Source organism: Bacillus rossius, chromosome 15 (assembly GCF_032445375.1).
Source record: "Bacillus rossius redtenbacheri isolate Brsri chromosome 15, Brsri_v3, whole genome shotgun sequence".
NCBI classification, from domain to species: domain Eukaryota; kingdom Metazoa; phylum Arthropoda; class Insecta; order Phasmatodea; family Bacillidae; genus Bacillus; species Bacillus rossius.
Genome location: NC_086342.1, coordinates 5,602,155 through 5,616,721, shown reverse-complemented (window position 1 = coordinate 5,616,721; position 14,567 = coordinate 5,602,155). Strand labels below are relative to the sequence as shown.

The window sequence follows — 14,567 nt, the reverse complement described above, 5'->3', positions numbered from 1 at the left end:
ATTTCAGTGCAGTGTTTACTGTTTTTTAGAAGGTGACATTTCCATTTTATATTATCACCATATTGACGTTCTATAACTGGACATGTCTGCGGTCTCGAACATGCCGGACTAAAGACCTTTCACTGTACCAGCTCTCAGTGACGTCTCTGCCGATATCATCAGACCTCTTTCTAACGTCATTGCCCTAGTAAATTCTCTTTGAAAATGGAACATAAATATTTGTAAATTTTGTTCATTTACACGAAACAACTGTATCACGGAAAATAGTTTTTGCAGTAATACTGATTTTTAGTATTCACTTATCAGTTAATCGTAAACAGTGAGAATATATATATATATACATATATATTTCCTTTTATTAATAGAATCAGCACTGATATTTTGTGTTCAAAGAAAAAAGAATCTGTTGCAAATGTAATACTTATTTAATAAGTAGCAGGAAAATTAGGTGGGAACCAGTTTGTTAATAATCGTTTCATGAATTAAATATATTTATTTGATTGTATGTACCCTGCGTTTCGCCCATAGTGAATTAGAAAATTGAAGCAACCGTTACATTTTACGATCTATTACTTCAGTTTATTATATTATGTTTGTTTGTGTGTTTATCAAAACAATGCGCATATAAAAATTCTGTACTTTTACAAAATATTCCTTTGTAAACCAGTTGACAAGAAACAGTTTGTAATACTACAACTAATATACTGTAACTTTGTACAACACATGGCTTTGATTTTTTTTTTTTCAGTAATGAAATATGTTTTTTGAGATCATACTGAGAATTTCTTACAAAATATTAAATTATGTTCCATTAAAACATATGTTTTAAACCATGGGAAATAGCATAGAATATTCAATAATTGTACTTTATTTTGCTTTATTATGCTTACTAATGTCCGCAGGTAATACTGGAAAGCTATAGAGGGAACGGTTTACAAACAATTTTAACTATTGGAGGTACTGGGACAACACATAGCATAAAAGCCCGGGTAAGAATCCGAACCTGGTTTTATTAGGAACACTATTTTTGTGGTGTAAATGTAAAAAAAAATTACAAACGGCCGAGATTCTACATGTATATTTCTGTTCCGATCACAAAAAGAAGTGTACAGTGAGAAGACTGAACTTCGCGAAGGAATTGTGCTCGGTGTTCGGGGGAGAAATCTGGGCGATTGCCGAGCGAACGGGAAACAAAGGGACCACTCCCTGCCACGGTCTGGTCGGGGCGACTGTGGGCTGTATTAACTTTTATTCCGCCTTTATCGCCGCCGCGCAGTGCAAGCCGCTGCGAATGTAACCGGCAGAATGGCGGAGGGGGCCGATCCGGGGTTGAAAAAGGATTCGTAAAGGGGGTTGAGGGGGGAGGGGGTTTGCGAGAAAACCCGAAGTGGCACTTCGCGGCTCGTAGCCTTCCGCGCAACTTCGACAAATTGATTGCTCCCAGCTCACCGACGGGAACAAATAGACCGCGGAAGAATTTTTTTTTTTCGAGTGCAGAGTTTTACTTTCGAAAAATACGAGTCACCTTCAGAGAAACGATTCGTACAATTCGTAGACCTTAATATAGACACCACTCTGTATTTTTTTTTTACTTTTTAAGTAGAACATATTATATAACTAGAGACCGGAAAAATTCGCGAGTTCAATGACCTCCAGGATAGACTCCATGATCCTCTGCCTACTTGGACAAACGGCGCCTGTTCATTGGGTGCTGAAATTTTGAGGCGTCTCAAGTGGGTAACTTGTGATTGGATGCTTTTTTTTTATTATTGACTGTCTCTAATTGGCCAAGAGTCCTACATATTAACAGTGAACCAATAGCAGAAGCAGCACAACGGTATAAATATTTGAATTTTAGCATATCACGAAATGAACCCGCGAATTTTCCCGGTCTCTATATATAAAATATTATATAACATGTTCATGTTAAATTACAGATGTATGAAAATTAATAAATTTTCACATGAATCCAACTGTGTCACTACAAAATAGCGTTCGCAGTCACACTGGGTTCGGATTATTACCCGGGCATTTGAGCTTTTCTTGTTGTCCCAGTGACTCCAATAGCCAGAGCCTGAATAGCTTTGCAGTATAAACTGCATATTGAATATTCAATATGCATTCATCTCCATCAATCAAAATATAATTATTATGCGCCAATTTGAGTAAGACGTACCCAATATTATCTCAAAAAATGTATTTGACACAATAAAAAAAATAACCATATCCATGTATTGTACAAAGCACCAATATCTTCCTTGTAATATTACTTGGCCAATATGGTTTCCAAAGAAATCTTTTGTAAAAGTACAGAAAATGTTTTTTTTTGTGCACGTGACTGTCAAACCACCAAAACTGTTGTTATTTAAGATTCCTTTTGGACGTACCCGGGGATCTGCAGAATGTACGCTATTTCCCTGTGACGTGACTGAATGCATATTCTCTTAGTTTTGATTCACCTGGATAAGTGCATCACAGGTTATTTGACAAGCCCTGCTGGAACAGAAGACAACCAACTTGCACACATCACAAGGCCGAATACCGCGCAAAAAAGGGACAGAAGGTGATCTTTAGCAGCAGCCAGTGACAGTCTACTTGAACTTGATCGGGTAAAAAATTGCAGAGTCTACCTGGTATCTAGGAACTAATGCGAATTTATGCAAGTCTATACCGATGAGGAATAAGCACGAAGCAAATAAAGCTAGGGACTGAGAAACACGAGTAGAGAAAGAACAACCCAATAGTAATGCGATATGTAGGGACTTGATAAAAATATACGTAGTTTCGACTTCTGGAAAAGAATACACATTCCTATGTACACTCGGGAAAATACCTTCTCTTCATTGGCTGCTGAGTTCAGAAAATGAGACCACTGAGTTTAAGTAATAATTTATGAAGAAACACAGAGCATTATTTATTTTGTATTATCGTGACCAATTAGTTGTAAACACTTTTGATGTAAGGACATATAAATAAGATACATAATTTGGTTTCGATCTGAAGATAAACCTCGCCAGGGGAAAAAAACATTCAACGTTTATAGTTGGTGAACGGAAAAATTAATTTCGTTGTGTGCTTTAATTCAGTTAATTTTAATTGTATGCTATTCTGTTATTGGTTCACACTGTTCATCAGTTGGACTCTTGGCCAATCGGAGACCTTCATTCAAAGAAGTATGGAATCACAAGTTACCCAGTCGATACGCCTCACAAGTCAGCAGCCAATCAACAGGTGACGTTTGCCCAAGTATACATCTAGTAGGTCATTGAACCCGTGATTTTTTTTCCAGTCCCTACTTATAGTACATAGCGAATACCTTAAAATAAAAATACTGACATAAAATGCGAAAAACCAAAATGATTGCTTAGGCCGTGCCCTCAGTTCAGCCAATTAGTATAAGCATATTATGCTTTGCTCATCGACATAAAATGTTCTAGGTGCAATAAGCCACCAAGATAATAAATAACGGGAAAGCATCTAGGAAAGAAGCAAGGAGTCAAAGCTTTTAGGAACAATCTGTCTTTTTGTTTAAAAATGTAAAAATAAGCTGTTGTAAACACAAGTCGTTATAAACAGGAGCTCAACATAGAGGTAGAGAGTTGTCACTAGCAAGTTTCAAGATTTTGTTTGGCCCGGGCAACGCCGGCTACTACAGCTAGTAACTTGTAAAACTAGAACACTTAAGATAATAAAGGGATTATCTATTACTTACGTATACCTCACTAATGTGTCAGAAAAAAACTTCTGTCATTTAAGAGGCCTACCATGTGTAAGGTGAACTAAGATAGTCAGTAGCTGGAGAAATTATGCTACAACAGGTTTTGTATTCAGATTTAATACATACATGTAACTTTCACAAAACGTGAAAGTCAAATAATTTGACACAGTGTTTCCTTAGTATCGGTCGCTGAACCAAAACTTACATTAAAAAAATGTTTCCCTCCTCTACAGAAGGTTTTAGGGTATGAATTCATATTTTCGTAGGGATTTAAATAAACAAAAATTGGTTGTCTGTAAAGTCGGTTTACGGACGATAGTTTAACGTGACGACGTCATAACAAAACATTGATGAAATGATTGCATACTTTTATGAATAAAATTTAATCATTTTTATTGAATTATCACTATTTTGTATGGATAAAAAGAAGGAGTGAAATGAAATCTACAATTTAATTGATAAATTTACTTTTATTTGCACTCATTAATTCAAATATGTTTATTACTTTCACGAAGAGATTATTTTAACTATACATTTTATACATGTTTGCTATGTAACATCTTCCAATCTGTGTTATTCTGTTAAGGATAGGACGATGATAGGAAAAGTAGGAAACGAATGGGAGTGTTTCAAGTTTAATGTGCCTCGAAAAAGTCAAATCGATGGTTGTTCCAATCGAGTGGAAGAGAGATAGATGCGGCGCAAACGTACAATAAGCGTAACGGGACACATCATAACGAGACACAGCATAACGGGACAATGTGCATAACGGGACACTTTTTCGTGCATGCAGCCGACGTTCATCGATTTATTAGACGTTGTCACGTCAAAATAATTTTGAATTAACGTCCTTCGCACTGTTATAAATTACCGTAAATGTACGAAATTTTAAACGAAGAACCAACCTGAAATAAAATAGGAGTTCTTCATCAACAATCTGTATTTTGATGTGACAACGTCTAACAAATCGATGAACGCCGGCTGCACGCACGAAAGGGTGTCCCGTTACGCACATTGTCCCGTTACGCTGTGTCCCGTTACGCTAATTGTACGCTTGCGCCACATCTATTTCTTTTCCACTCGATTGGAACAAGCATCGATTTGACTTTTTCGAGGCACATTAAACTTGAAACACTCCCATTCGTTTCCTACTTTTTCTATCATCGTCAACAGAATAACACAGATTAGAAGAAGTTAAATAGCAAACATATTTGAATTAATGAGTGCAAATAAAAGTAAAATTATCAATTAAATTGTAGATGTCATTTCACTCCTTCTTTGTATCCATACAAAATAGTGATAATTCAATAAAAATGATTCAATTTTATTCATAAAAGTATGCAATAATTTCATCAATGTTTTGTTATGACGTCGTCACGTTATACTATCGTCCGTAAACCGACTTTACAGACAACAAATTTTTTTTGTTAACAAATTTAAATGCTTTGACTCTTTGCTGTTGTAATCTGACTCAGCAGGCCGGACACCGCCTGGAGACTGAGAAGACCCGCAAAGTTCGTCTCGCCAGGGGAGAGTGCCCCAGCGCGCAATAAGAAACCAAGTTTCATGCTGTCGGTGTTGAGTCCCGAAAGTATCGAATGAATAGAGACCGGAAAAATTCGCGGGTCCATTTCGTGATATGCTAAAATTCAAATAGTTATACCGTTGTGCTGCTTCTGCGATTGGTTAACTGTTAATATGTAGTACTCTTGGCCGATTAGAGACAATCAATAAAAAAATAAAGTATCCAATCACCAGTTACCCACTTGAGACGCCTCAAAATTCAGCACCCGATGAACAGGCGCCGTTTGTCCAAGTAGGCAGAGGATCATGGAGTCTATCCTGGAGGTCATTGAACTCGCGAATTTTTCCAGTCTCTAAAATTGAACAAGGAACAGATTTTTAAATTTCAGTTTCTTTTACTACATTAAAGGTACCTGGAATTTACGCTACTTTCGGGACCCGTGATTTCCCCGGTTGTGTACCCCACTTAGGTATGCAACTGTGCAGGTTGTACAACTTCGCCGGAGTGGTCGCTCGAACACTTCTCTGATTGGCTCCCCGCGCCATTAGGGAGCCACTCGCGCGCCCACGTGCACGTGACGCATGGCTGCCAACTGCCTAATGCCAACTTGCCGCAGGGACAATGGTGACGTCCTATTCCCCTCCCCCCCCACCACACCACACCATACGTGGATGGGTGCGCCGGAGAGAAACAAATTGTGTTCGCAGGCGAGAGATATCGATAGAGATCGATATTTACGAGCGAACAGCAGCTGCACCGTGTGCTTTCGCTGCCACAATTACTGCTCTCCATGCAGGCTTATGTGAATCGGGATCTTTTTTTCGAATCGAATATTATTTATATGATCGATTTATTTCGAATCCAATCCAAACATTCAGTGAAACGTTTTTTTTTTTCACACGTCATGCGAGTTCAAGAAAAATTATATCTAAAATATAGTAAAGTAAAAAAAAATTATACAACCATAATAAAGAGGTGTTAAAAAAGATTAAATATAACTGGCAAAGCATCTTCTAAACTCTATAAAATGTTAAGTTAGAAAATTGCTTTGTTGATTCAACTAATTATATCTAAGCATAAATATGTTATTTATATTATATATCATAATCACGAATTATTATTTTTAGATATAAAACAATTGATGTATAATTTAAAAAAATTGTAAGTAAATCATCTGAGTTTCATACATGTTTAAAATTTTTGTAGATGAGTAAGCTATCTTGGCGTATATAATTGTGATGATTAATGAGAAATAAATTCTGTTTCAAATCTAGAGTATAACATAACTTGAGAAGTTTTTTAATAGCATGGTTTTTTTTTTCTCACAAAAGCTCTGAAAATCGTATGTGTGCCCAGAGAGGCAGTACGCTTAGTCCCGTTCTCACGATATGGCCGTGACAACGTACTTGGAATTATAAATAGCTGCCTAACCTTCCTTGGACTTACGCCTCAGGACGCCGTACAAGCCTCAACTTTCTTGGACTTACGCCTCAGGACGCTGAACAAGCCTCAACTTACTCGGACTTACGTCCCACGACGCCGAACAAGCCTCAACTTTCTTGGACTTACGCCTCAGGACGCTGAACAAGCCTCAACTTACTCGGACTTACGTCCCACGACGCCGAACAAGCCTCAACTTTCTTGGACTTACGCCTCAGGACGCTGAACAAGCCTCAACTTACTCGGACTTACGTCCCACGACGCCGAACAAGCCTCAACTTTCTTGGACTTACGCCTCAGGACGCCGAACAAGCCTCAACTTTCTTGGACGCGCGTCTCAGGACGCCGAACAAGCCTCCACTTTCTTGGACTTACGTATCAGGACGTCAAACAAGCCTCAACTTTCTTGGACTTATGTCTCAGGACGCAGAACAAGCCTCCACTTTCTTGGACTTACGTCTCAGGACGCCGAACAAACGTCAACTTTCTTGGACTGAAACCTCAGGACGCAGAACAAGCCTCCACTTTCTTGGACTTACGTCTCAGGACGCTGAACAAGCCTCAACTTTCTTGGACTTACGCCTCAGGACGCCGAACAAACGTCAACTTTCTTGGACTGAAACCTCAGGACGCAGAACAAGCCTCAACTTTCTTGGACTGAAACCACAGGACGCCGAACAAGCCTCCACTTTCTTGGACTTACGTCTCAGGACGCTGAACAAGCCTCAACTTTCTTGGACTTACGCCTCAGGACGCCGAACAAACGTCAACTTTCTTGGACTGAAACCTCAGGACGCTGAACAAGCCTCAACTTTCTTGGACTGAAACCGCAGGACGCTGAACAAGCCTCAACTTTCTTGGACTGAAACCACAGGACGCTGAACAAGCCTCAACTTCCTTGAAAGCGCACCTCAGGACGCTAAAGAAGCCTAAACTTTCTTGGACTAAAACCGCAGGACGTTGAACAAGCCTCAACTTTCTTGGACTGAAACCTCAGGACGTTGAACAAGTCTCAACTATCTTGGAATACCGCCTCAGGACGCCGAACACGCCTCATCTTACTTGGACGCTTGTCCCAGGACGTATATAACTACTCACCTTACTTGGACGCGTGCCTCAGGACGTATAAAACCACTCACCTTTCTTGGAGGCGCGGAAGCTGTCGTCCCGCGGCACGTACTGGATGTCGTACACCAGCGTCGTGTTGGGCAGCAGGTGCTTGTCCTTGTTGACGCGGTACACGGCGTACTTGAAGGCCAGCTCCGTGCTGCTGTCCTTCTGGTCCTCCGTGAAGATGGCGCCTGCCGGACAAACCAGGGCGAGCGACGTCAACGCGACTGCAAGAGTCCCGGGAGGAACCACTTACACCACGTGGCTGGCGTCCAAACAAATCACGTCGAACTCCACGGGCGAAACACACACCAACACAGCTTCAGTCTGCAGTACTGCCCAACTGACCCGCTGAAACACTCGCACAATTTTGTGTATTGGCATGCTTGTGCAGTTACGAGAAGCACCCACGCCCTTTCCACGAATTCCCGAAGATATTTAGTACATTTTTTCAAAATATTTCCATACAAATTGCTCTTTAGCGAGTGAATTCTGCCTTAAAGTTACAATTAAAAATAAAATATATAATATGTGACAACATGAATTTGCTCGTTACCGAGGTCAGATGTTACACCTCTCTGCCGAGCACTGAGAGAAAAGCTCACGTGTTTTTGACGTGATAACGTCTTATAAAACGATGAACGCCGGCTGCACGCACGAAAAAAATTGTCACGTTCCGCCTGAGCCGAGCGTGCAAGAACCGGCCAACCACCGAGCGAGAAAATCTTGTATAATATCAAACAGGTTAAGGCGGGTTTTTTTCAAACTAATTGTTCGTGATTATATCCAAACAAATTATTTAAATTAAATTTGCAAAAAACTGTAAATAATATTTGAAAATTTAAAAAAAGTATGCCAATTTTTCATCAATGTTTTCTTATGAAGTTATCACGTAAAATTATCGTCCGTAAACAGTCTTTACAGACAACCCCCCTTTTTTTTTCTGTACATGGCCTCTTGTAACGCAAAAAACTCGCGTTGCGAGATAACCCCGGACAGCGACTACACTCCGCCTGTCCTCGGAGCGGGCCGCAACCAGCGCTACACTCCGACGCAACGGGTTTGCGGAGACACCCCGCCTCGCCCCTGCGAACTGGGCGGGAAACTGCCACGCGCAACACCGCTGCTTTGCGGGTAGTCCACGCCCACCGAGCGGGCAGGGGCACTTGAAGCGCGCCGCTCAGCGGAACAATGATACATCCACCACAATCCTTCCCTAAAGGACGTTCGTTCATCTCGTGGCCTGCGAGGTGGCCATGTAACCTCGGGGTTATCTTCAAACAAAACTTTTGCAACATTAATGAACTCCAGCAAGCTCTGACCACAGACTCAGCAAAATAAACTAAGTACAATTATCATATTAAACTCATTTTAATGTGCACAAACAGTATTCAATAACAATTTTTTTCTTCTGAAAGTTTATTGACCACTTTCAATTTATTTTATTATTTTAGATTGAATATCCTGTTTTGACAGAATTAAAAACAAACATATTTTCGCTTCAGTTTTCAAATTAAATGCCAAACTTGTAGTTGACAAGGTCCAAAACACATTTTAAATAAAAAAAGTTCTCTGCTACTTAAAGAAAAGTAAAACAGCCCAAAAAATTAAATCCTGATAATTTTAATGTCCCAAACTATTTCGTAATATTATTTATTACCAAAAGTCATATAAGGATAAATTAATAAAAATTATTTAGTATATTAATCGATTTTTTCAAGCTATAAACTGTGCTTGAAAATTTTCTTACGGGTTTTAACATTGATTTTGCATTTACAAGTACTGCTATTATACTTATTTTAATTAAAATACTCTAATAAAGAAAAAAATAGTTATTTGAACTATTCAAAATTGTTTTATTATTTATCAATTAGAAAACAAAATAACAAGCAAAAACTTAAATATTACTTGGAATAAATAAATTTGTTTCTTGAATTAAAAAATACATATATGTGTTACACACGGAAGTGCAGTAAAATGTTTTGGAATGTTTATTCTAAGGGCATATGAGGTATTTTTTTTTATGAAACAAAGGACTTCAATCATTTTTCTTCTGTGCTCTAAATAGGGACCTGTTGCTTGAATTTTACCTCCACCCGGTCAAACACGCGCCGATAAAAAAAAAGTAACAGCAGATGCCAGAACCAGAGACCGACAGGTATTAGCCCGGTAGTGCGAGCCAATGAACTTCCTGGGATCTGTTTGAAAATGCAGACTTGCGGAAGAGAATTGTACACCGTGCGTTCCCATGTCCCATTCTGTCCGTACCGGCTGTGGGGAACTACATGTACAACAACGCACGAATATGCATGTATATATACATAAAGTAGAGTTTTCGTTTGTTCGTATCTTACACAAATCTACAGTTATACTCCGATCTCGAATGAAATACTGTACAATCTACATTCGAAACACGAAGAAGGTCACTGATTGGGTGAGATTTCGAGGAAAAAATACTCTTTGAAGCATAATTTATTATTCTTGTTGAAATTTCGCCATGGTTTCCGTTTGTTTGTTTCTCATACAAATCTACAGTTTTGCACACTTGACCTTCGAAACACAAGAAAGGTCATTGTGTCTACACGAGATTTCGATAAAAAAAACCACCCGTTTGAAGCAGAATCTGGATACTTCTTTATGAAATTTCGCTACTACATTGTTGATGCCTTCTGCGTCTCCATGGCGACGGTCAATGCATTGTTTGATTTTTTTTGACGTGACGTCTAATAAATCGATAAACGCCGGCTGCACGCACGAAAAAGTGTCCCGTAACGCACATTGTCACGTTACGCTGTGTCCCGTTACGCTCATTGTACACTTGCGCCGCATCTATCTCTCTTCCACTCGATTGCAACAACCATCGATTTGACTTTTTCGAGGCACATTAAACTTGAAACACTCCCATTCGTTTCCTACTTTTCCTGTCATCGTCCTATCCTTAACAGAGTAACACAGATTGGAAGAAGTTAAATAGCAAAAATCTATAAAAGTTAAAAGTTAAAATAATCTGTTCGTTAAAGTAATAAACATATTTGAATTAATGAGTGCAAATAAAGTAAATTTATCAATTAAATTGTAGATTTCATTTCACTCCTTCTTTGTATCCATACGAAATAGTGATAATTAAATAAAAATGATTAAATTTTATTCATAAAAGTATGCAATCATTTCATCAATGTTTTGTTATGACGTTGTCACGTTAAACTATCGTCCGTGAACCGACTTTACAGACAACCAATTTTTTTTCCATTCGAGGCGCGGCAGTGGCGACTCCTCGAGGAGGGACATGCGCAATGAGCTGTTCGAGACGAGAGTCTTCTGTTCGTGGACTGCAATGGCGAAGCACGGGCACTTCTGCTGGGCCGTACTCATATTAAAAAAGCGAAAGCGTGATTGTTGTATGTTGGTTTGTCCTTCTTCCACGCAGCAACGAAGCAACGGATCGACATGATATTTTGGATATTTTATGGGCGGGAAAGTGACATATACTACATATAATTATGAAATTACGTCCCTAAGAGAGTAAAAATGGGGTAAATTCAGTTTTATAATAAATATATAATAATTCACATTGTATTAATATGGTAACCTGGGCGCCATTTTATGTATTTTTTTCTGTGCCAATAAACTACTTACTTACGTTCACAGAAAATACTCTCTTACAAAATGCCGTGTAACCGAGAGCTGAGATGTTACACATCAATGAGAATATTTACGTTAGCAAGCCAGGTAGCGTGGATGTGTTAACATTGGGTGCCATCTGCTCTGTACTGCAATCCAAGGGTGAGGCAGACCATAGATCGCCACCTCTGACAGGTCACTATCTCCGCTGGCCCAGTTGTCTGGTTGTCTGGTTGTCTGGCTGTCTGGCTGGCTGTCTGTCTGGAGGGAACGCGCTACTCCACGTCGAAACACTCAGCTGCCAGCCCAGGTTTGCCAACCGTGGAAAACACGCCGACCTGGCGGGCGAATTAATCGACCCGGGAGAATACTGCCTACACCGCAAAAAAAAAAAAAAAAAGCTTTCTCTCAAGACAGAAACTTCCCTGCAGCCGGGTAGGGTGAGGCGAGGCCATGACGTCATCAGGAGCGGTAACGAGTCGCAACGTGTAGTGAGTGGGGTGTTCGATGTCAAAGAGGTGGGAGAGATCTCGGAACTGGGGGAGAGTTCAACGACAAATCACAGTTTGGTATTTGCGCACATGTAAAATTTGCACCCTCGCGTACCCTTACACTTGCGCGCTCGAATAGTTGCCTAATATTCGATTTTCTGTGAAGTTTCACGTCTAACGCGTTTCTAACATAAACCAAATAAAATTAATAATACCTATATTTAATAATAATATATACTGTACAGTTTGCGATCTACTTTAATGCCACTTGCGCTAGCAATGTTTCTCAAAAACAAAAAAAAATCTGTTTTTTTTTCTTTTTTTTTTTAAACGTAATTATGTGGTGGTTGAATTCGAAGTTAAATTTCTTCCTTGTCGCGACGGACCATATCTAGGGTGAAGGGAGGGTGTTTGACGATGTAGGGGAGGAAGGAGGGTTGTTACCACGGTGAGCACTTGTGCCCCATGCCACCCTATCCTCCTGAGGGTGCAGCGACCCGCACTACCCTCTTAATCCCAACCACCCCCCCCCTGCACCCCTCCCGGCCCCGGGGCTGAACCTGATGGGAATGGAATAAGGGAGGGGATTACCAGGGGTGATCTGCGCTAACAGGAACCGGCTGGCGGCATTCGAGGCCAGACCTTTCCCGCGGACCCTTTCTGCTCTCTTCCAACTGCGCCACACACATCACTTCCATACGCTCGGGCGGGGTGGTGTGGTGGTGTGGTGTCCTTTTCCCCTGCGACACAGATACCACCAGCTTGATTTGTTAAATAACAGCCAAAATATCAGTTCTCCACCTTTTTTCTTTTTTCGGCATGAATACTTGATCCTGATTAGTTAACGGTTGTGTCACGTGTTTTAGGCAGCAGTAGAAGTTGGCAACGGAAGATAGGTGCTTCAGTATTATTTCCAAAAAAAAAAAAAAAACACATATATAAGCAAAATTAACCAAACTATAGAAATATGTAGTACAAATTTACTTTTTTTTCCAGTAGATAGTAATACGAAATATTTCTTGGCCACTGGTTTCCAAAATAATTTGTTGTATAAATACAAGTGTTTTTTTTTCTTCCGTGTATATTACCTTATGTAATGAAGTGAGTACCGAATGGTAGTCACGTGATCACATGAATCACACACGTAATGCTTAACCACACAAAGTGGGAGATCCCGCTCGTGTGAACCAGGTCTTGCATCTCGTACTACGCGGATACCTTCTTTTCACAGACGAGAGAGCCAAACGCCCGATCGTGCATCTTCTTTTTTTTTTTTGGTTCATTGTAAATGTGTTGATAAAAGGATACTAATGGTCAATTAGGTTAGGTTAGCTACATTATAAATACTTTAAAACATCGTGGACGGTTGATTTGGTTAGGATAGCTACATTAAAGATACGGGAAAAAAGCATGAAATTCTGGTTTTGGCTCTCTCGTCTGTGAAAAGAAGGCTTCTCCTCGTACTACAGCCGCGACGGGACAGCCTTCACCGACGGACGGGGGCGGGGGCGGGGGCGGGGACGGCGGCGGGGGGGGGGGGGGGGGGGGAGTCGAACCTGGCTTTGCAGTTCGGCCCTTCCCCCTCCCCCCTGCCGCCATTCCCTCCGTAACTTCCAACGTTATTGCCCGCAGTTTATGGTTCTCGCGTGGCCAATTCGCACCCCTCTCACCCCCCCTTCTCCACTCACGGACTACACTTTTGGAAAGCGGCGACCAAATAAATGATGAGCTATACGTCTCGCGTCGTTGCTGCTTCCAGCCTTACCGCCATCCCGATCTACCCTGATCTACCCCCCTTGCTGCGCGTCTACTCCGCACACGGCGGTCTACCGATCTTCACCGGCACCGCTACCACGGGCTTAAGTCCCGTCGATGCGTCCGGCCATCGATCTGTGAGCTCACCGAGTATCTTCACTACGAACACCTCAATTCCGTGACACGTGTGCTTTATAACTGCTACAAATTTAATAAATTGAACCAAAATTTGTCGGTTTAAAAATTTTATACTAGCAAAAATTACTCATTTCGAAAATGGTGGGATTCGGAAATCGCTGATTCCAAAAATGGCACATTTTAAGATGGTGTATTTTAAAAGGTCTGATTTACAAATGTCAGTTTTTTTAAGTGATGGTTCTAAAAAGTGTCCTATGACATGGTGTCAACAAATATGGCGGCCGTGATTTCACAAATCCAAGATGGCAGCAGCCCGCATCGACTGCTTGTTACTGCGCCCGGAGGAACTGTGGTAAACTACTGACAAAGTGACAGATACAGTCAGAGAGACGCATGAAGGACAATCTGGAGGCGGAACGGACTGTGAGGTGGAAGTGTCTCTCCAACAGTGAAAAAAAAATATTTGTTGTCTGTAAAGTCGGTTTACGGACGATAGTTTAACGTGACAACGTCATAACAAAACATTGATGAAATTATTGCATACTTTTATGAATAAAATTGTATCATTTTTATCGAATTATCACTATTTTGTATGGATACAAAGAAGGAGTGAAATGAAATCTACAATCTAATTGAAAAATTTACTTTTATTTGCACTCATTAATTCAAATATGTTTATTACTTTAACGAACAGATTATTTTAACTACAACTTTTATACATGTTTGCAATTTAACTTCTTCCAATCTGTGTTATTCTGTTAAGGATAGG

The 14,567-nt window shown here is 40.3% G+C and overlaps 1 protein-coding gene across 4 annotated transcripts in view; it reads right to left on the bottom strand.

Moving 5' to 3' along the window:
* LOC134539483 (glutamate receptor ionotropic, kainate 2) overlaps nt 1–14,567 on the bottom strand; it is a 639,484-nt gene that overhangs the window by 223,134 nt on the left and 401,783 nt on the right. For all 4 annotated transcript variants that reach the window (XM_063381555.1, XM_063381552.1, XM_063381553.1 and 1 more), the window contains exon 2: nt 7,823–7,984. Coding sequence is in view for 3 of the 4 variants with exons in the window: in XM_063381552.1 (XP_063237622.1) it covers nt 7,823–7,984 (162 nt within the window). In the remaining variant the exon portion in view is untranslated. The remainder of the gene's footprint in view (nt 1–7,822; nt 7,985–14,567) is intronic.